Source organism: Heliconius melpomene, chromosome 19, assembly GCF_056956725.1.
Source record: "Heliconius melpomene rosina isolate 202511_hmr_F chromosome 19, ASM5695672v1, whole genome shotgun sequence".
NCBI classification, from domain to species: Eukaryota; Metazoa; Arthropoda; class Insecta; order Lepidoptera; family Nymphalidae; genus Heliconius; species Heliconius melpomene.
The window spans coordinates 4,689,876-4,708,517 of record NC_140407.1 but is presented as its reverse complement, the minus strand read 5'-3'; the positions used below and the strand labels follow the sequence as shown (position 1 = coordinate 4,708,517).

At 30.5% G+C, this 18,642-nt stretch overlaps 2 protein-coding genes across 2 annotated transcripts; both read left to right on the top strand.

Moving 5' to 3' along the window:
* The first annotated feature begins 1,317 nt into the window (after positions 1 to 1,317).
* Positions 1,318 to 5,928, top strand: LOC146528438 (facilitated trehalose transporter Tret1-like). Its single transcript, XM_085203545.1, has 7 exons — positions 1,318 to 1,482; positions 2,590 to 2,745; positions 3,131 to 3,333; positions 3,889 to 4,075; positions 4,154 to 4,539; positions 5,061 to 5,175; positions 5,479 to 5,928. The coding sequence occupies exons 1-7, from the start codon at positions 1,425 to 1,427 to the stop codon at positions 5,754 to 5,756; spliced, it is 1,383 nt and encodes a 460-aa protein (XP_085059671.1). The 5' UTR covers positions 1,318 to 1,424; the 3' UTR covers positions 5,757 to 5,928.
* A 4,258-nt stretch (positions 5,929 to 10,186) lies between these two features.
* LOC146528437 (facilitated trehalose transporter Tret1-like) lies at positions 10,187 to 18,094 on the top strand. The gene is made up of 7 exons (XM_085203229.1): positions 10,187 to 10,440; positions 13,719 to 13,874; positions 14,203 to 14,405; positions 14,954 to 15,140; positions 15,602 to 15,990; positions 16,407 to 16,521; positions 17,477 to 18,094. Exons 1-7 carry the CDS (start codon positions 10,389 to 10,391, stop codon positions 17,788 to 17,790), a joined length of 1,416 nt encoding a protein of 471 aa, XP_085059355.1. The 5' UTR covers positions 10,187 to 10,388; the 3' UTR covers positions 17,791 to 18,094.
* The last annotated feature ends 548 nt before the right edge of the window (positions 18,095 to 18,642 follow it).

The following is an 18,642-nucleotide window of genomic DNA, read 5'->3' as shown; positions in this document are numbered from 1 at the left end:
GGCTAAAAATACTATTGGCTGGATTTGAACTAGCTACCTCTTTCAATAAAAGTATTTAATTTAGTGATCTGCAGTTAAATAACAATTAATTAAAATATATTCTTTTGCACATCTATTTTGTAGTTCATTAGCTTTTAGCGATTAATTATATTACTATAAGCGTCGAGTGAACGAACTCTCCAAATTTTGAAGCATAAATAATGTTTTTATTAAAAATAGAAATTAAATGAGTTCAAAGACCATTTCAATAAAAAGATAATGAAGCAACTTTACAATCTATAAATCTTCAATAATAATGCATTCAAATGACCATTGATCAACTGTTCTTTTTTAAATAATTAATTATTTAATTTATTTTAAGCCTAACGGTTACTAAAAAACTGGTGAAGTTGGAGTCGAATTCGCTCACCGAGGGTTCCGTACCTGATAATCTTCAAACGGCTTAACATATTTTCTTGAATTGTGGCTAAAAACACTCTCGAATAAGTTACCTTTCAAATAAAAAAATAATAATAAAATCTGTTTGGGAGCTACGATGCCACAGGCAGACTTACAGATACACAAATGCACGCCATACTTAATATAACACCTATATCTTTTAGTTAGTGTGTAAAAATTTAGTAGTTATTTATTTTACGCATATGCAAAAAAATATTTTTTGACAAATTTCACTTAATATGTAAATGTAAATGCTGTATTATTCAGCTGATAAAATAAAATATTAGTCTGTAGCTCGCTTTTGATACGAAAAAACTTCATTTGAATATTTTCAAAAGACTTAAATTTAATTATAGGTACTATTGTTAGGTATATAAACGTGATAGTAGTAGATTCGATTCTTTCTTAGAGAAATATTAAAAATTGTACTTTACACTAAGAAATGCCTTCAATGAAAGAAAACTCATAAAAAGAACTGAAAACACGATATTTACCCGACTGCGAGGCACAAAAAAGTGATTATATTTTTTCTCAGGGTTTTATTCGTGTGATTATAAAATATATAATGAAATAATTTATCTGCGTGCCTCTAATTTATCATTGTTAATTTTAATTTCATGGAATTGAAAAATCTATAATATACATAATTTTAAATCTGCTCTAATTAACGTTTACTTAATATAATAAAAACACTATCAAAATAAGTTTATTGTTAAGATTCTTCAAAAAAATATGCACAAAGTCGGTAAGATCACTAAATATCTACATTTAATTATTTCAAATATTGTGTGGATTACTGTTAACTTTTTATTAATAACAGGTGAGTCTAACAAGCTTAGATCATTTCGACATTTCGAAGCGATAGGTAGCATGCTTAAATAAAATATTTTTTTATACATTTGTATTTGTAGATGTTAAATACTACTATAAAATAAGAAAAAGTTTGAAATTAATGTTGTTTTTTGGTGAAAAGGTGTAAAGTAATAATGAAAATGAAATTAGTTCTATCGCCAGTGGTGCGACAATATGCACTTGTTGTTACGGGTAAGTGATTTTTTTTTCTTTCATTTTCTTTCATAATTAAAATTTTTACACATTTCTCGCTTTATTTAAGAGACGTAAGTTTGATTCTAAGCAGTGGCGTAGCTAGGGGGGTGCGAGCGGTGCGGTCGCACCGGGCATCAACAGGAAAAGGGCATCAAAGTCGACGATTAGTGTGTTTTTTCTTTGTTTTTTAGACTTTATACCATTTTAAAGGGTATCAAGTCCTTTAAGCCGCACCGGGCATCAAAATAAAAGGGGCATCAAAGTCGACGATCACTTTGTTTTTTAGAACTCAACGTCGATGATTTCGTTATTTTTTTTTTTAGAAGTCAATATTGACGATCGCTTCGTTTTTTTAGAAGTAAACATTGACGATCACTTTGTTTTTTAGAACTCAACGTCGATGATTTCGTTTTTTTTTTAGAAGTCATCAACAGGAAAGGGGCATCATGTCCCCCGAGCCGCACCGGGCAGCAAATACCCTAGCTACGCCACTGATTCTAAGCTCTGTAATGTGATCATTTTTTATAAAAATAAGAACATAAATCGAATAGTAATACTTTGCAGACTTGTTAGTGAAAATTTGAGGCCCCCTTTGAGGTCCCAATAGCATATATCAGCATAATCAAGAAAGGGAAAGATTCCTTCTCTTCTTTTATCTTTTTCTCAAAATAATTTTTAGATAACTAAATTGGGGCTAAATGTTTTGACCGAGTTGCGGAACTCTAATTGAGACCCCCGAAACACTATAGGAGATAGAGTTGACATTGTAATTTTATTAGATTTTGAAAATTACCAAAAAAGGTGATCTGATACAAGAGAGATCAATGATAGAAATCTTCTGCTCTACAGAATTCCGTATTAATATATTGAAACTAAAAGTAGAACGCAGCTATAGCGCTGTGGATATCGATTGTTGATTCTCCCACTCTTTCTTAGTTGCCGAAATATTCGACTATCCGGTATTAGGTGCCATCCGGTTTTAGGGGATTTCCCCTACATGCTACAAATAATAAGTGTAAGGATCAGCCCCGCTCTCTCCATATAATTAAAAAAAAATACGCGATTCTTCTAAAGTTCTAAAGTGTGTTTTGTTGATTTTTCTAGCTAATTTTGCCATTTTGGCAACTGGAATGAGCATCGGATGGCCATCGCCAACATTAGTCAAGTTGAGAGATCCAATTAAGACACCTCTGGAAAGACCGATCACAGTGGAGGAAGAATCATGGCTCATCTCCGTGGGTTATTTGGTATCTATGTTTAGTAAGTTTATATTATCGTTTCAGTTTCAGTAACATTTAGCACTAAGGCGCTCATATCGCTTATCTGCGATAATTTGTTCGAAATTAAGGAAATTAGTATAACTAAAAAGGGAAATACAAAACTATTTAATAACCTACTCTTTCCATAGCTTTATCCCGCATAGTATTCATATCCATATGTGTAACCTAGAATTAAGAAATTTGGCAGCTAATCTCTACAGGTAGTATTAGTTCAGGAAAAAATCTAAAAACTTAAAATTTGTGGTTAAATCCTAAAAATAGTAACATTAAACCTTTTAAAAATTAAAGCTAAGACTGAATTTAAAAATATTAAAATTTTAAATTTTGAATTATTGATTATATATTTTAAATTAAAACATTTTCAGGTAGCATCACAGGTGGAATATTCCTAGATAAAATGGGCAGAAAGAATTCTATCATATTAATATCGATACCAAAACTTTGTACGGCGATTACTTTGATTTTCGCTAATAAAGTGTGGATTTTTATTACCTGTCGAACACTTATGATAGCAGTCGATTGTTTCATGTTTGTTGCGATTCCGATATATGCTTCTGAGATAGCTTGTGTAAGTATGGTACCTATAAGATTTTTTTTTATATACCTAGTGCTATGACTATATACGATATCCTGAGACATGGAAATAGAATTCACTTCCAAAAGATGCGAGTTCGAGTAACGCTACGTCGATTTTTTTAACTGTTTTCTATAACATTTTTATATTTTCAGTGTAGAACAATACTTTAAAACTGTTAATCATATTATACGCTATTTATATTTTGTAAAAGGAGAGTCTAAAGTTCATACTTATAAAGAGTAAAATTGCATATTGGTACCCGAGTTACAATAAGAACAACTAAAATTGGACATTGTGTTTGTTTTATTATTTTTTTTATTTCGTACATAGTTGGTTAGGCATGAGAAACCTGGGAATCTAGTTTCACTTACGTTTACGTTTCACAATACACTTCGTTTCCCGCTTTCCTCCGAATTTTGGAGGCATTGCGTGTCGGGTGGCTGAATTCAACGCTGCTCTTTGTCTCGTTTCCAGATCCAACAATGAAAATATTGAATATTTCATTTCCCATATAATAATAAAGATTTTAATAATTTTATTTTCCAGAAAGAACATAGAGGGTCTCTAGGCACGTTTCTGCAGTTGTTCTCAGCGCAAGGAATACTTTTCACGTTGTCTGTAGGCCCGTTCCTGTCGTATAAGACTTTTAGCATAGTATTTGCGGGTGCATTATTTTTGTTATACCTGCCATTGCTGGGTTTACCGGAAACACCGTTTTATCTGTATTCCAGAGGTATTAACACCAAATTATAATTATAATATATGAGGTCAGATATAACAACTGTTAACAACTTAGGTTAAACGATTCCAGGACGCGAAGACGAAGCCTTAAAAGTGCTGATAAAATTACGTAATTCCGAGATCATAGCAAGAGAAGAGATAGAAGAATACAAGATTTCAAAGAACAAAAAGGAGAAAATTGACAAAATAGCCTTATTTAGAAACAAAACCTTTTTAAAAGCATTAGCTTTGGGAGTATCTATTGGGGTTGGCAGTCAGTTAATCGGTATAAATGCAGTTATGTTTTACTTACAAACTATAATGGAAGCTGCCAATACGAGTGTTCCACCTGAAATAGCATCAGTTACTTTTGGAGTTATTCAAGTAGTGGGAAGTTTTTGTACGACTTTTATTACATATAGGTTTGGACGGAGAATCATTTTGCTTTCCACTCTCGTTGGTATATTTATTGGTATGGTAAGTTTATTTATTTTTATTTGAGGAGAGAATTTTAGTGATAAATCACTTTATTTTTTACTATATGATCATTTGGAGTTTTGACCAGTAATTATGCTTATATTTCTAATTTGATAAAGTACAATGGGTCTCTTTGTTTAGCGTTAACTAATTAATAATACTATGCTTTGTCTTGTTCTTATAAGAGCGAGGACATAAAAATTATGATTAAATAAGTGGAGGCCAGTTGTGGCGAAGGGGCGTATGTACGACAGGTTGTGAATTTGATTCCTACTTGAGGAAATTAATTATTGAATATTTCTATTTTCTTCGCTGTGAAAGTGTGACAATGAGGTCCGACCCTCACTACGCAATGTCTTGAAATTTTTTTGTGGGTAACGCAATGTCTTAACACTAAGTTCAATCTTTCTACGCTGCTGTGTACGGGATACAGCACGAGGCTGAAAAAATGAATAAGTTTATAATAAATTAAAGTTAATTGAAATATAATATATTTTTTTGTAAATAATTGTCTTTTTTAGATGAGTCTCGGAATATTTTTCAAGGTATCTGAACTCAACGGTAATGTAGTGACCGGTATAATGAACTACCTACCAATTACATCGGTGGTCATCACCATAATGAATTACTCTGTCGGTAAGTTTCCATAATATTTAATTTTAAAAATATTTTAGTGAAGGAATAAATTGTTTTTAATACCTTTCTCTGATAACATGACAATGCACGACGTTGAGTTCCTCCATTCTATGCACAATGTCTCGAACATTGGGCGGTGCAAGAAGAGGGAAGAGTTTTAATATTATTAGTATGAGTGAGATATTGAGTGAAGTACATAATGCTTTTATGGGTTTCATTACAACTTATAATTATAAATATGAATTATTTTATTTATATTCATAATTTTCATAATATTTAGTATTATTATTATTATTTTTACAGGTATTGGATCTCTTCTATGGGTAGTTGCTTCAGAATTATTCGAGGGTCCAGCAAGAGCGGTCGGATGCACTATTAGCATCACTTCAGCAACTGTAACAGTTTTCTTTTCCAGCAAATATTTCGCATTAATGATACAGGCGGTGGGACCAGCCTATACTTATTGGACATTTTGTTGTGTTTGTGTTGTTCTCTTTGCTATAATAGCAATTTTCTTACCTGAAACTAAAGGAAAAAGTTTTAGCGAAATTCAAGTGGCTTTAGGCGATAAAGAGGAATAAATTTAAAGAGAAAAAATTTCAGTATATGATTAGTTCAAACTCTGTATTAGAAAAAAAATAAATAAAGGCAAAACTTTTAATACCAGTATTTTTTGAATACAGCTAATATATTTCTTGAAAATATAGGTCTTATTTTAACATTGGTATTGAAATTACCTGTATGGATTGACGGTACCTTCAATAATTATCGATTCTATTTTCGATGTGAAGTTTCTTTCCTTATACAAAGTTTTCATATTCAAAATAAATTATATAGATGTTGAGACCTATTAAAACATAAGCATAATATTATGTAATTTTAATAAAATGATTTAAAATATTTAATTTGATAATATAATATTGATAATGGGATCTCAATCTAGTGTAAATATTATTATTTTTTTTATGAATTATATATTTTTTCTATGTTTTTAGTGCAATAAAGTATTATTTAGTGGATTGCACAAGTTTCATGCAACCATTCGACATATTTTACATAGAACCCAATTCGGTCTGACTTACCCCCTAGGGATAACGCGTGAAGGTAAAAAAGACTATGGGAATGGAATTTGAATAGAATGAGTGCCAGCTTATTGGATGAAACCTACTGATATTGCTATATATATTAGTCTATGATAAAAAAATTAAACGGTCTGTGACTCGTCTTCGGCTAGATTGGCTTTAAGAAAAAAAGCAAAATGGGAGCAACCAGAGACCAGAGACATATTATCTGAGGAAATCCTCAGGACGATGACACGACCTACAGATGACAACAGTTCCTTATCTTAATACTTAATATTACATATATTGTTTTATATTGGTATATTAATATAAAATACATATTTAGACAGCTGATAAACAACAGACAAAATTTAAATATTCATGTCGATTTTTCATGCCTTTCATGCATTTCACATCATATGAACTCGTCTTTATTTTACATTGTAACGCCAAGTTAGTTTCTATTTTTTTGTATGCTCCTCACAAAAAAACTAAACTTATTTGGCGTTGTGGAACAGATAGACAGATATTATGAGAAAATGATTTTCCAGAGAAAATGTATATATGATTCCAAAGTATTTTACTTGAAATGACAAGTCGGATAAAGCAGGCCATAAAAACGAAGAGTGCTGTCACACTCACAAATACAATTCAAAAATCCTAATAATATAGGAAGGGATTCACTGAGACTGTAAACAATAAGATTAATGAGGAAAGCAGCAGAGGAAATTTTTCAAGATAGCTGCAATGTTCTTTTTGAAAGAAAGTAGGAAAAATAAAATTCATTTTTATTAATATTTCATCCATAATTTGTCAAACATTCACTAGATAATGCTAGATTAATTAACAACTAGTTTAATTAGTCAGTTATTCAATTTTATCTATGCCTTTAGAGATCTCATCATCTCCCCTCTCTCTATAAAGATTAAACCGAACTTACTAGTGAACTTACTGATACGTTATCAGTAGTTTTATATTATTAAATACGGTGGATGTTGAACATAGAACTTTATCCTTTTTTGAAGTCGGTTCATTCCTATTATATTTCTAAAAAAGAAATTTCAAAGAAGTTAGTTTATTTATATTACAAAGTCTTTACGTAAAGCGCCTTCGAAAATCATATGAGCAAATTTGTAATTTGTTTTTTGTGCTCATCGACCAATATTCTTCACATTAATCAAAAAGATTAATAATCAATCCTTCTTATTGTAATAAGTGTACCAAGTAACGCGTATTTTAATCGTTCTTCTTTAAATACTGCCCAAATGTATAAATATAGAATGAAATAGAATATAAATTGAGAAGGAAAAGACCGAAATAAGCCACTATCTAGTCACTACAGTCACTATCTCACTCGCATCTTCTTTAATATATTATACTATAGAATAGAATTTCAATGGATCTAGCTATAAATACGGTCCAATGGTCCAATAAAACGGTCTGACAACTCCCAAGCAACATATATAAAAATCAGCCTTTATACTATAACTAGTGGACCCGGACGCGGCTACGCCTGCTTGAACTATAGAAATATTTATTAAATATTACATAATGTATTTATTTTTATAAGGATGAATATCAAAATATAAGTTCATTTTAAGTGACGTTTTCTTAAAACAACAAAGAAACTTTGGAAACCGTTGCTTAGCAACGACGGTTGTTATTACCATGGCAGAATAAATTGCATGACAAATTAGAAAGTATTTTAATTTATTAGTACATATGTGTAATGTAATATTATATAGCCTATAGCACTTATGAAGAATGCAGCTTTCATACAAAACAAAAACAGTAAATCGGACCAGTAGATCCAGAGATCTTAGCGTTCAAACAAACAAACAAACAAACAAACAAACAAACAAACAAACAAACAAACAAACTCTTCCGCTTTATTATATTAAGTACTAGTGGACCCGGACGCGGCTACGCCTGCTTCAACTATAAGAATATTTATTAAATATATTCATGAAATTATTTTCAATTTTCAATAGAATTAGTAAGAAAATATAAGCTTAAATAATCAAAAAGAATAATAAGTAGATACACATTATTAGAAAAAAATATCTGAGTTATTGAAATGAACCAACAAAAGGATTAAAAGTAACTAAAGGATAGGTATTCTTAATATTAGAAAAAGTACCTAAAGATTTCCGTGCGTGCGTACATACTCGTAGATCTACACAGTACATACTAGAGTAGACTACATAGTAGTCGACTCTATGAAATAACTTAACATTTTTCTATATTAAATAGGATAATTTTAGCGGGCAATATCAAATAAAATAAGAAGAGAACCAAAGTGTAGCTTAAATTAATTATAAACAGCAAATAATTACATAAACATTACATAAACAGCAAATATTTACATAAACATTTACAATAGTTCGAATATGTATGAAAATTTATAAAACCGTCAAAGTCATCTGTCCGTTCACGTCGGTCATACTCATACTATGCCGCCCGTAGGTTAGGTCAATTCGAATCAGTGACATCTCCTTAATTATTTATTAGAATGCTATACAGCAAACTATAATTTCAATCTAGATAAAATGTTAAGAGTGACTATTATATTTATTTTCATAAGGATGAATGTCGCGGTAGCGGTCGCGTAGCGACGACGGTTGTTATTAACATGGCAGAATAAATTGCATGTCAAATTAGAATGTACTTTAAAATATATTAGTTTATATGTGTAATGTAATGTTATATAGCCTATAGCACTTCTGAAGAATGCAGCTTTCATACAAAACAAAAACAATGAAAATCGGACCAGTAGATCCAGAGATCTTAGCGTTCAAACAAACAAACAAACAAACAAACAAACAAACAAACTCTTCCGCTTTATTATATTAAGTATAGATAGACTAGTATAGATAGTATAGATGAAATCAAAAAAGTCAGCTTCACACTGTATCCCGCACATAACAGGGTAGACCGAGGGAATCTAGTGTTAGGACACTCCGTTTCCAAATTTTCCAACTTTCTGCCGAATTCTGGAGGCATTGCGTGTTGAGTAGCAGAACTCAATGCCACGCTTTGTCTCGACACCAGAGCGAAGAAATGGAAATATAAACGTTAATAAATATTTCACTTCCTCAAGTGGGGATCGAAACCACAACCGTCGCGTTAGAGTCACACCCTTGTGCGTCACGATGATTATTGAAGAAAGTATACTAATATTTTTTTAGGCTTTACGCGTGTCTATCTGGCATGGATTTGAAACTGTGCCTAGTGACTAGCAATGGACAACGTCTTTTTAATATTATACCCAAAAACAAAAAAACTTAATACTTTAACGAAAGAAATATACTAGTTTACATATATATGTAAGGTTTATATAGTAAGATACTGTTATACACCTAATTTACTTAATAATTGGCAAAGTAATCAACATCCAATTTTCGTATTTCCTCATAGTAGGTACTTACCGGTGTTGAGTGTATGCAGAAAGAAACTTTCAGATACAATATATTTATAGAAAGTATTTATATTTCTAGAATATATTACTTAATAATGAATTTCTTAACATTAAATTCATCAGAGTAAATATAAAAACAAATTCATATTTCCTATTCGTCATCAGAGGGTCATTTTTTCTAAAAACATATACAAAAACAATAGAAAATAGTTCCATAAAAATATTTTCAAAATATATTTCAATTAAGTAAAAATCGTTAATTTTGAGTGACATGTTATTTCAAAATATTTTTTATCTATTTTTAAATACTTAAGTAAATAAACAGTTATATATATATGTGAGAATTACCTTAAAGTACTAATAAAGTATAGAATTAGATTAAAGATAAAGAAGGTTTTATTATAGCGCCATAATAATTACCATTGTTCCATATTTATATTAGATTTGACGTTTCCTTTATACGATAAAAGTTTCAAACTAAGAAATGTATGTTACTTGACAAAAGACTCCATTCTTTCGCAAGCGCTTAACTGTATACATCGTGTGGTCTTTCAATTTGTTTTAGTTAAAATAAAATGTATATATAATTAATTAAATTAAATAAATATGTAGATAAAATAATTAAACATATTTTTATTTGTAAAAAAATAAAATAAATTGTGATTTTAATACTGCATGTAATAGTTTAAAAAATCATTTTTTAAGTGTAAAATTGAAAATTGAAGTTAATCAAAATGATATCAATTCTGTCTCCATTGATACGAATGTACGCGTTGGTTTTGACAGGCAAGTAAAATTTATATGACAAATTTATATGACTTGGTTCCTATATGTTAAAAAAATATACAACTAAATAAAAATATATACTAAAAAAATATACAATACTATCGTCGATATACATATATTGTATTAATGTCAGATGCCATTGAAGACGGCAGTAGCACAGTAGGCGTGTGACTATAGACAGGACGGTTACGGGTTTATTCCCGGTATGGGGAATTAAATATTTATTATTTTTATTTCATAGCTCTGGTAACAAGATAAAGTGCAGCGTTGAGTTCCGTCACTCAACACTCAATGACTCGAGAATTAGGCAGAAAGTTGGAAACGGAGAGTCTTAACACTAATAGGTTCTCCTCTGCCTACCCTGCTATACACATATTATATGGAACAACATCTGTCTGTAAATGATTCTTTCTCTCTCACACACAAGGAAAATTTAACTTTGTCATCGTTGTGGCTATAATTTTTAAAATTTATAATAATTATAATGTTATCTTTTGCTACTGTATTCTTTCTTTTAAAGATTTTTTTTAATGAGAAAATGGACTATTAGTAAATGCAATTTTTTATAACCTGTAAATTAAGAACTTCAAGTACATTTCCATACTACTACGTTACTTGTCCTTTTTATTAAAAACAGAGGATTTCAAGTCGTGCCTCTCGGAGACTATCCAAGCGCTCTGACCACTAAGCCATACGTTCTCATCAAGCTACGTCGAAATTCTATACGCTTTTTTTCAACTTCTATTTATTTTTAACATCTTTGTAGAAGATTTTTACAAATTTCCATTTTTTTCATAATGACTAAAAATTATCATAGGCGCGGGTTCAAATCCCGTACGTTTATATTTTTATACATTTCTAAAGTAAGTAATAAGTGACTTATTGAATGTATACGTGACCCAATTGGTGCCAAATTTCATAACTGTAGGCCCACACCAAAATCAATGCAGAAATCAATCAATGGTCGTATCTTTTGCTTTAACTTAGAAACATGTTTAAAATTTGGTTTATTCTGCCTTCTTTAGTTCGCGGGAAAAAGCGTGAAGCTACTATTTTAAAATTAGTTATTATTGTACAATCAATGAAATTTGTTTACGCACAAAAATGTTATTTGGCTTATAATTATTATTAATATAGAAAAACACGAATTAAGCAGAATGCAGTTGTGAATTTACACGTGTGTAGACTCAATTACAAGCGCAGTATAAGGTGATTGTTTACCTTCTTTTTATACCTAAGTATCATTATCATTACTCGTACTCGTATATTAATAATAATATGATCAATTAACCAGTAGTTAAAAAGTCTCCGTTTATACACGATGGTTGAGGGTTCGATCCCCATTCGGGAGATTTTTTTATATAATTGCTTATACAGGTGGAAGAGGCAGCGCTTCTTTTACTGAAACTGCATATAGGGGAAAATATTTTAAACCCAAAATTAAAAAAAATAATCAAGGTACCTCAACGGTTTGGATGTAGGATTTTTTTTCATTTCACCATTTTTATCCATACCTGTATTTCGTGTCACGCACATATACGTATGCGACGTTGCCGCTTTGACAGGTAAGTGTGTGCGTGCCTATGTTATACTTTACAAATGGCGTTTTATTTTAAAATGATAATTTTATTATTTATATTGTTTGAAAAAAAAAAAACTTTCTCATTTTTGAGAATTATTTTTTTCCGAATTATAGTAGGCTTTTATAGAGTAGTTAAAACTGTGGTCTAATTTAAAGTGGCGCTGACAATTCCATCCTGTATATGGCCAGTCGTGGCGCGTGGATTGTAAACACGACAGTTTGTGGGTTCGATTCCCATTAATTGTGGTGATGTTTCGCCATTAAAGATGTATATCTCGGAAATAAATGGAAAATGATGAACAATGGAGAATATAATTTAATCTTGAATTACTTTTTAAATGGTAACCGCCTTAAACTTATTTTCGTAATTTTATTTTATATATTACGTTTTCTTTTAACGTTAATTACAAACGAAACATAATAATTTTTCTTTTATTATTAAAGCAATAAAAGCTTGGGGAGAAATTGAAGTCTTAATCAAAATAAATAATATAATTAAATATATGTAAAGGCATTCGTACCATATAATTTATGCATTCTAAAATTATTATTAAAACAGCTGTTGTACAGTGACTAATAGGAAAGTATGGAAGTTTAGTATTTTTTTACACATTAACAAAGATTTAACAAATTTTTTTTTTTCTTTTCGCCATTAAGACCTTGCTTTTTATTTGCGTATTACGTGTCGGAATATAATGCCGACAGAGTTCTTAATTATAAATATTTTAGGTGTTATATGTCTATTCATTTTGATAGTATAATTAAGAATATTGCCTATAGCTATAGCCTTCTTTCCTCTCGCTATAAAAATGTAACATGCTTTTATTATTCATTAAGTGTTATATTTTTTATTAGAGTTAATTTATTTTTAACTTTTTAGTTTATTTTATTAACAAATAATAAAAACTTGTTCTTAGGTAACAGTTAATCTATACTAATAATATAATAAAGCGGAAGAGTTTGTTTGTTTGAACGCTAAGATCTCTGGATCTACTGGATCGATTTACTTTGTTTTTGTTTTGTACGAAAGCTGCATTCTTCGAAGTGCTATAGGCTATATAACATTACATTACACATATATACTAATAAATTAAAATACTTTCTAATTTGACATGCAATTTATTCTGCCATGTTAATAACAACCGTCGTCGCTACGCGACCGCGTTCGTTACCGCGTCATTTTGATATTCATCCTTATGAAAATAAATATAATAGTCACTTTTAGCATTTCATCTAGATTGAAATTATATTTCTATAGAAATTATATTCTTATATTTCAAGCAGGCGTAGCCGCGTCCGGGTCCGCTAGTAAACTATAAGGAGCTACATTGTAACTAAGCTGCAAACAAATATAAATTAAATGACAAAGATAAAGATTAGATGAAACCATCTATAAAATTAAATAAAGCAGGATTAACTATAATTATAATAGTATTTTCTAACTTAATTGAATTTTTTCAGCTTCACGCTGTATTCACCTTGTGTTAAGACACTCCGTTTTCCACTTTCCGTCGAAATTTTTGAGGCATTGCTTGCTGAATGGCGGAAATCAAATTCCGCGCAAAATTGTAAATGTAATTTGTTTTGTTTGTTTATATGTAAATACATCGATATTTAGAAGGATATAATATATTTTGTAGCGTAACCTTAGCGTAATGTATAGAAAACCAATTAAAACCTTCCAACTTTATTACAGTTAATTTGGGGGTTCTTACAACTGGCATGAGCCTTGCATGGTCATCACCATCGCTGGTGAAATTAAGGAATCCTAATGAAACCCCTTTGTCACGACCGCTTACAGATGAGGAAGGATCTTGGGTGGTATCTGGAGGTTATTTAGTATCAATTTTAAGTGAGTTTACCATTAAACCTAATATTTCTTCAAATTATGTATTTGTCGGCTTCACGCTGTATCCCGCACACAGCAAGGTGGGCAGAGGAAACCTAGTAATTCTGAAGGCATTGCGTGTTGAGTTTCATAACTCAACGCCGCACCGTATTTGTTTTAAATGTCTAAAGGATGTCTTTATTTGTATTTATTTAAATGCAAAAGGTATACGTATACAATACCCTAGATCTGAAGGTTCTGAGGTTCTTGCAGAACTACTCGTATCTATAAATAGTGGGCATTAAGATTTGATTCAATTTTACATATCTTTATTTTTTTTTAATTATTCCAGCTAACGTAATAGGTGGTGTGTTTATTGACGTAGTTGGAAGAAAGCTATTTATCTTATTAGCAACTATACCCAAAATTCTCTGCGCGTTAGTCCTTATATTTGCCAACGAAGTGTGGATTTTCATATTATGCAGAGCGGTGATGGTGGTGGTCGACAGCCTAATGTTAATTGTGGTACCAATATATGCATCTGAAATGGCGACTGTGAGTATTACTAAGAATATATATTTTTTAATATTTAAAAGGTTATATAGACCCTATTGAATATTAATACTTTTTTATACTGATTGAGGCTTGGTTTTTTGTTTAATGAAATCGAAAAGTTTTAAAGATTTTTAAAATGAATATATGTACATGTGTACATATTGTGTCAATCCAAGATTCTTATTGAGACTTAACTTACTTAACTTCATTGAGTTAGGACTCTTCAGAGGTTACTAGGATGCCATATAAACCACATTGAATTTAAAAAAAAACTTTAATTGATACTGATAAAATAAAATTAAACGTTAAAGGTTGATATACCCAAAGATCCTTTACCGGAGGATTACTGACAAAAATATGTGTGTTTGGTGTTTCCGGATTTCGGAATTCGGAATTCATTAGAATCCAGTGCAGCTTTCCCATGCTTATCTGGCTAAAGCCTTTAGTCTCATATAATTTATAGCACTGAGGACATTTGAAAAGCGTACATAAGCTCTACAGATATGTATATTATGTTTTTAAAATTTAATTTATTTTATTCTTTGCAGAAAGATCACAGAGGTGCTTTAGGGACTTTCCTCCAGTTATTTTCATCTTTGGGAGTTCTATTTACTCTATCTGTCGGTCCGTTCATGTCATATAAGAACTATAACATTATATTGACTTGTGTTATCACTGTCCTAAGCATACCCTTGTTTCTATTACCAGATACACCATTCCATATATATGCTAAAGGTAAAACATCATTTTTTTGTTTATGGAGTGAAAAGGTAATTTTAGTTGAATTCATTTCGATTTCAATAGAAGTTACATGGAAAGAAGATTGTAATATACAAAGTTGACGCAAACGAAACTGCGGGCGGCAAATAGTCAATAATAAAAAATATACGTATGTTCTTGCGTCATTAAGTTCTGTTAATAACTCTGGAGTACGATATAAAAAATTCTGAAGGGAACAGCCATGTATTCTAAATGTAAGAGGAATTTAGAACAAAACTGAAGGGGAAGGTTAAAACTGAAGGTGTAACACGGGGTAGGCAAGAACAGCTACTCTTATAGCGCAGTAAATTCCTAAGAAAAAAATAAACATATCGTACTACAAATATTACTCCGAAGAAAAGTTTAAAACTTAATGATGAATTTAAATGTTTTTGTTTGTTTTCATAATCTTAAATGAAAATTTCATATATTTTCAGGCCGCCACGAAGAAGCTTTAAAAGTATTAACAACTATACGAGGATCACAAATACGTGCAAAAGAAGAATTAGAAGAGTACAAAATTACGGAAGGTAAAACGGAGAAGAAAATGGAGAAGTCCACATTGTTCACAAATAAGACATTCTTGAAAGCAGTGTCTTTGGGCTTCGTACTAGGCGCTGGTAGTCAGTTAATTGGTTCAAATGCTATCAATTTTTACTTGCAAACTATTTTGGAATCCACTAAAACTAATGTGCCTCCAGAAATAGCTTCAGTAACTATAGGAATAATTCAAGTTTTGGCCAGTTTTTCTACCACATTAATCATGAATTCTTTTGGGAGGAGGACCATTTTATTGTCGTCGCTATTTGGAATATTGCTTGGATTGGTAATTATATTTCTTAAAGCGAATGTAAAACATAATTTTCTATAATTAGCACACAGTATTTTGCTATAAAAACCGTAAAATAACTGCATGAAGAAAAAATATTTAAAAAAACATTATTTTATGAGACGGTCACTTTACTCATTTTTTTTGTAATTTTTTTGTCAGCTTCACGCTTTATCTCGCATGTAGCAGGATAGACTGAGGCGTAGGCCATGAAGACTGGGCGTAGGCCATGAAGACACTCCGCTCCCCACTTTACTCTTAGAAATAATTATAGCGAGGAACCTAAACTAAACGTTCATAAAATACGTTCCGCAAGTTTTAGAGTGTAAGTGGAACAAATCATCATTTAATTGCTTTTGGTGTTTATATTACTCAATTATTAAATATTTATAAAATAATTTAATCTATTTCAGATCGGGCTTGGTACATTTTTTGAGTTAACCTTTGATACTGGAGAAGAAATAAATGGCTTAATGAATTATTTACCCATTATTTCCTTGATTCTTGTCATTTTCTGCTATAATGTTGGTAAGTATTTCTTCTTCTTCAACTCCCACACATAGCAAGGGTAGACAGAGGACAAATGGGAACCTCGTATTAAGACGCTCCAATTTTTACAGAACACTTTTTACCAAATTCTTGAAGCATTGTGAGTTAAGTTACCAGAGTGACGAAATGTAAATATTAAATTATTCGTTTCCCCGAGTGGGAATCGAACCCACAACCGTCGCGATTAGAGGGTCTCGCTTGTTCCCCTGTACCATGAAAACCTCAGATACTCTATTTAATAATAGCATTCTGTTCTCCACATTCTGTAAAACAAACCGGGTAAAAAGAGAAATATGTAATGCAATATAAATATTGCTTCGAGTGGTATGTGAGAATATTTTTTTATAATTTAAAAGTGACTGACGTCATTCTTATAATTTAATGTATAATAAAAGTAATAAAAGTATAGTAAAGATAAATACAACCTTCAAATACATTGTCCGCATAGTTTATGTAGGTATGTTCATAAAGAAAAATTATAAGTACACATATATCTATTACGTAACTCGTTAAATTAGAACAATTGCGTTACAAAATGTTACTTAAATAAACGTTTGTATAATAGTTCTATTCTATATTATACAACATTAAATAACACATAATATGTTGTTATAAGGGTTATTGTGTTGTTATTATAATAAATGAATGTTATATAATAGGGCCATAAGCGTACGACTCTAAACGTCACAGGTTGTGGATTCGACTCCCACTCCAGGAAATTATTCAATTATTATTTTAATTTCCTCGCTTTGGTAACGAGGCAAACTAGGCGTTGAGTTCCAGAATTCCACCGGAACTGGTGGACGAATATGTCTTAACTGGTCAATTACCAGTTTTTTTTAAATATAAGAGTTTTTTTTTACAACCAAATGTGTAAATTTTTCTAATATTTTTATATTTTGTATTTTAATTATATATAATTTTTATTTAACAGGCATCGGTTCATTACTATGGGTGGTAACATCTGAGTTATTCGAGGGTCCTTCCAGAGCTTTGGGAGTATCTATCAGCATTACTTCTTCGACTGCATTAATTTTTTTCACAACTAAGTACTTCGCTATAATGACTACCGCTCTAGGACCAGCATCTACTTATTGGTTCTTTTGTGTAATGTGTATATTATTGTTTATAATAATAGCCATTTTCATGCCAGAAACAAAGGGCAAAACTTTTAGCGAAATACAAATAGCTTTAGGTGAAAATATTGAAATAAATAATGTTCATTTAGAAGGTAAAGGCGTTGCTTGATTTTGTAAGGATTAAGGTTGATAACTATTACTCACACATTAAGGCAAAATTAGAAACCTATAATAATTTGAGTGTAGAACTTCTATAAGAATGTGGGTATATCTCAATTGGTAGTAATTAATATAATAATTTACTGTGATTTTGTATAACAGTGTGTATGTGATGTGTTTATTTAATTATTAAAAAAAATGTTAATTTTATTTTGGTTTTATTATAATTTAATTTTAATACTGTATAATAGTAACTGCTTTGAAAAATAATATCATGTTTAGTGTAAATAATTAATGTTTGTTTGTTGAAACGTAAAGTCTTATAATAAAATGATGATGATTTTTGTGAACAGTATAAATAAAAGGATTAATAATAAATTAAAAAAGGAATAGAATTTGAAAGACTTTCATTAAACATTTATAAATAATATATTTGTTTATTATATTTTTCTTTTCGTTCCTCCTCGACTTTTGGAAGTCGTTCTATATTCGACAACTGTATATTTTTTTATGTAATATGTCCTTGGGTTACTCTGTCAATTGTAAGTCAAAAAAAAATCTTCGAAAGCACTTGTTTCATAGGTGATCCCATTACCATTTAATAAGGATGTTAAGGATAATAAGGATCAGAGAAGTATAGTGAACTCTTAAATCTTATACATTTAAGAGTTATGGTTTATATACGTTCTTATAATATTCATGTACTTTTTTCTTGTAGTCCTTATCTGATGTTATTGCTGACCTGATGATGGCAAGAGAGTCAGCTCCTTTCATGATTATATTAGGAGACTTTTAATAAATATTTTTTTATTTTATAATAAATTATTTTCGGACCATCCTAGCTATTAAAAGATAACTTCTT

Excerpts from the sequence above, each read along its gene's own strand:
- LOC146528438 (XM_085203545.1), top strand. The coding sequence starts at position 1,425 with ATGAAAATGAAATTAGTTCTATCGCCAGTGGTGCGACAATATGCACTT. Across the intron at positions 4,540-5,060 it reads TTGGTATATTTATTGGTATG|ATGAGTCTCGGAATATTTTT; the intron begins GTAAGTTTATTT and ends TGTCTTTTTTAG. Across the intron at positions 5,176-5,478 it reads CATAATGAATTACTCTGTCG|GTATTGGATCTCTTCTATGG; the intron begins GTAAGTTTCCAT and ends TTATTTTTACAG.
- LOC146528437 (XM_085203229.1), top strand. The coding sequence starts at position 10,389 with ATGATATCAATTCTGTCTCCATTGATACGAATGTACGCGTTGGTTTTG. Across the intron at positions 14,406-14,953 it reads ATGCATCTGAAATGGCGACT|AAAGATCACAGAGGTGCTTT; the intron begins GTGAGTATTACT and ends TATTCTTTGCAG. Across the intron at positions 15,991-16,406 it reads TTGGAATATTGCTTGGATTG|ATCGGGCTTGGTACATTTTT; the intron begins GTAATTATATTT and ends AATCTATTTCAG.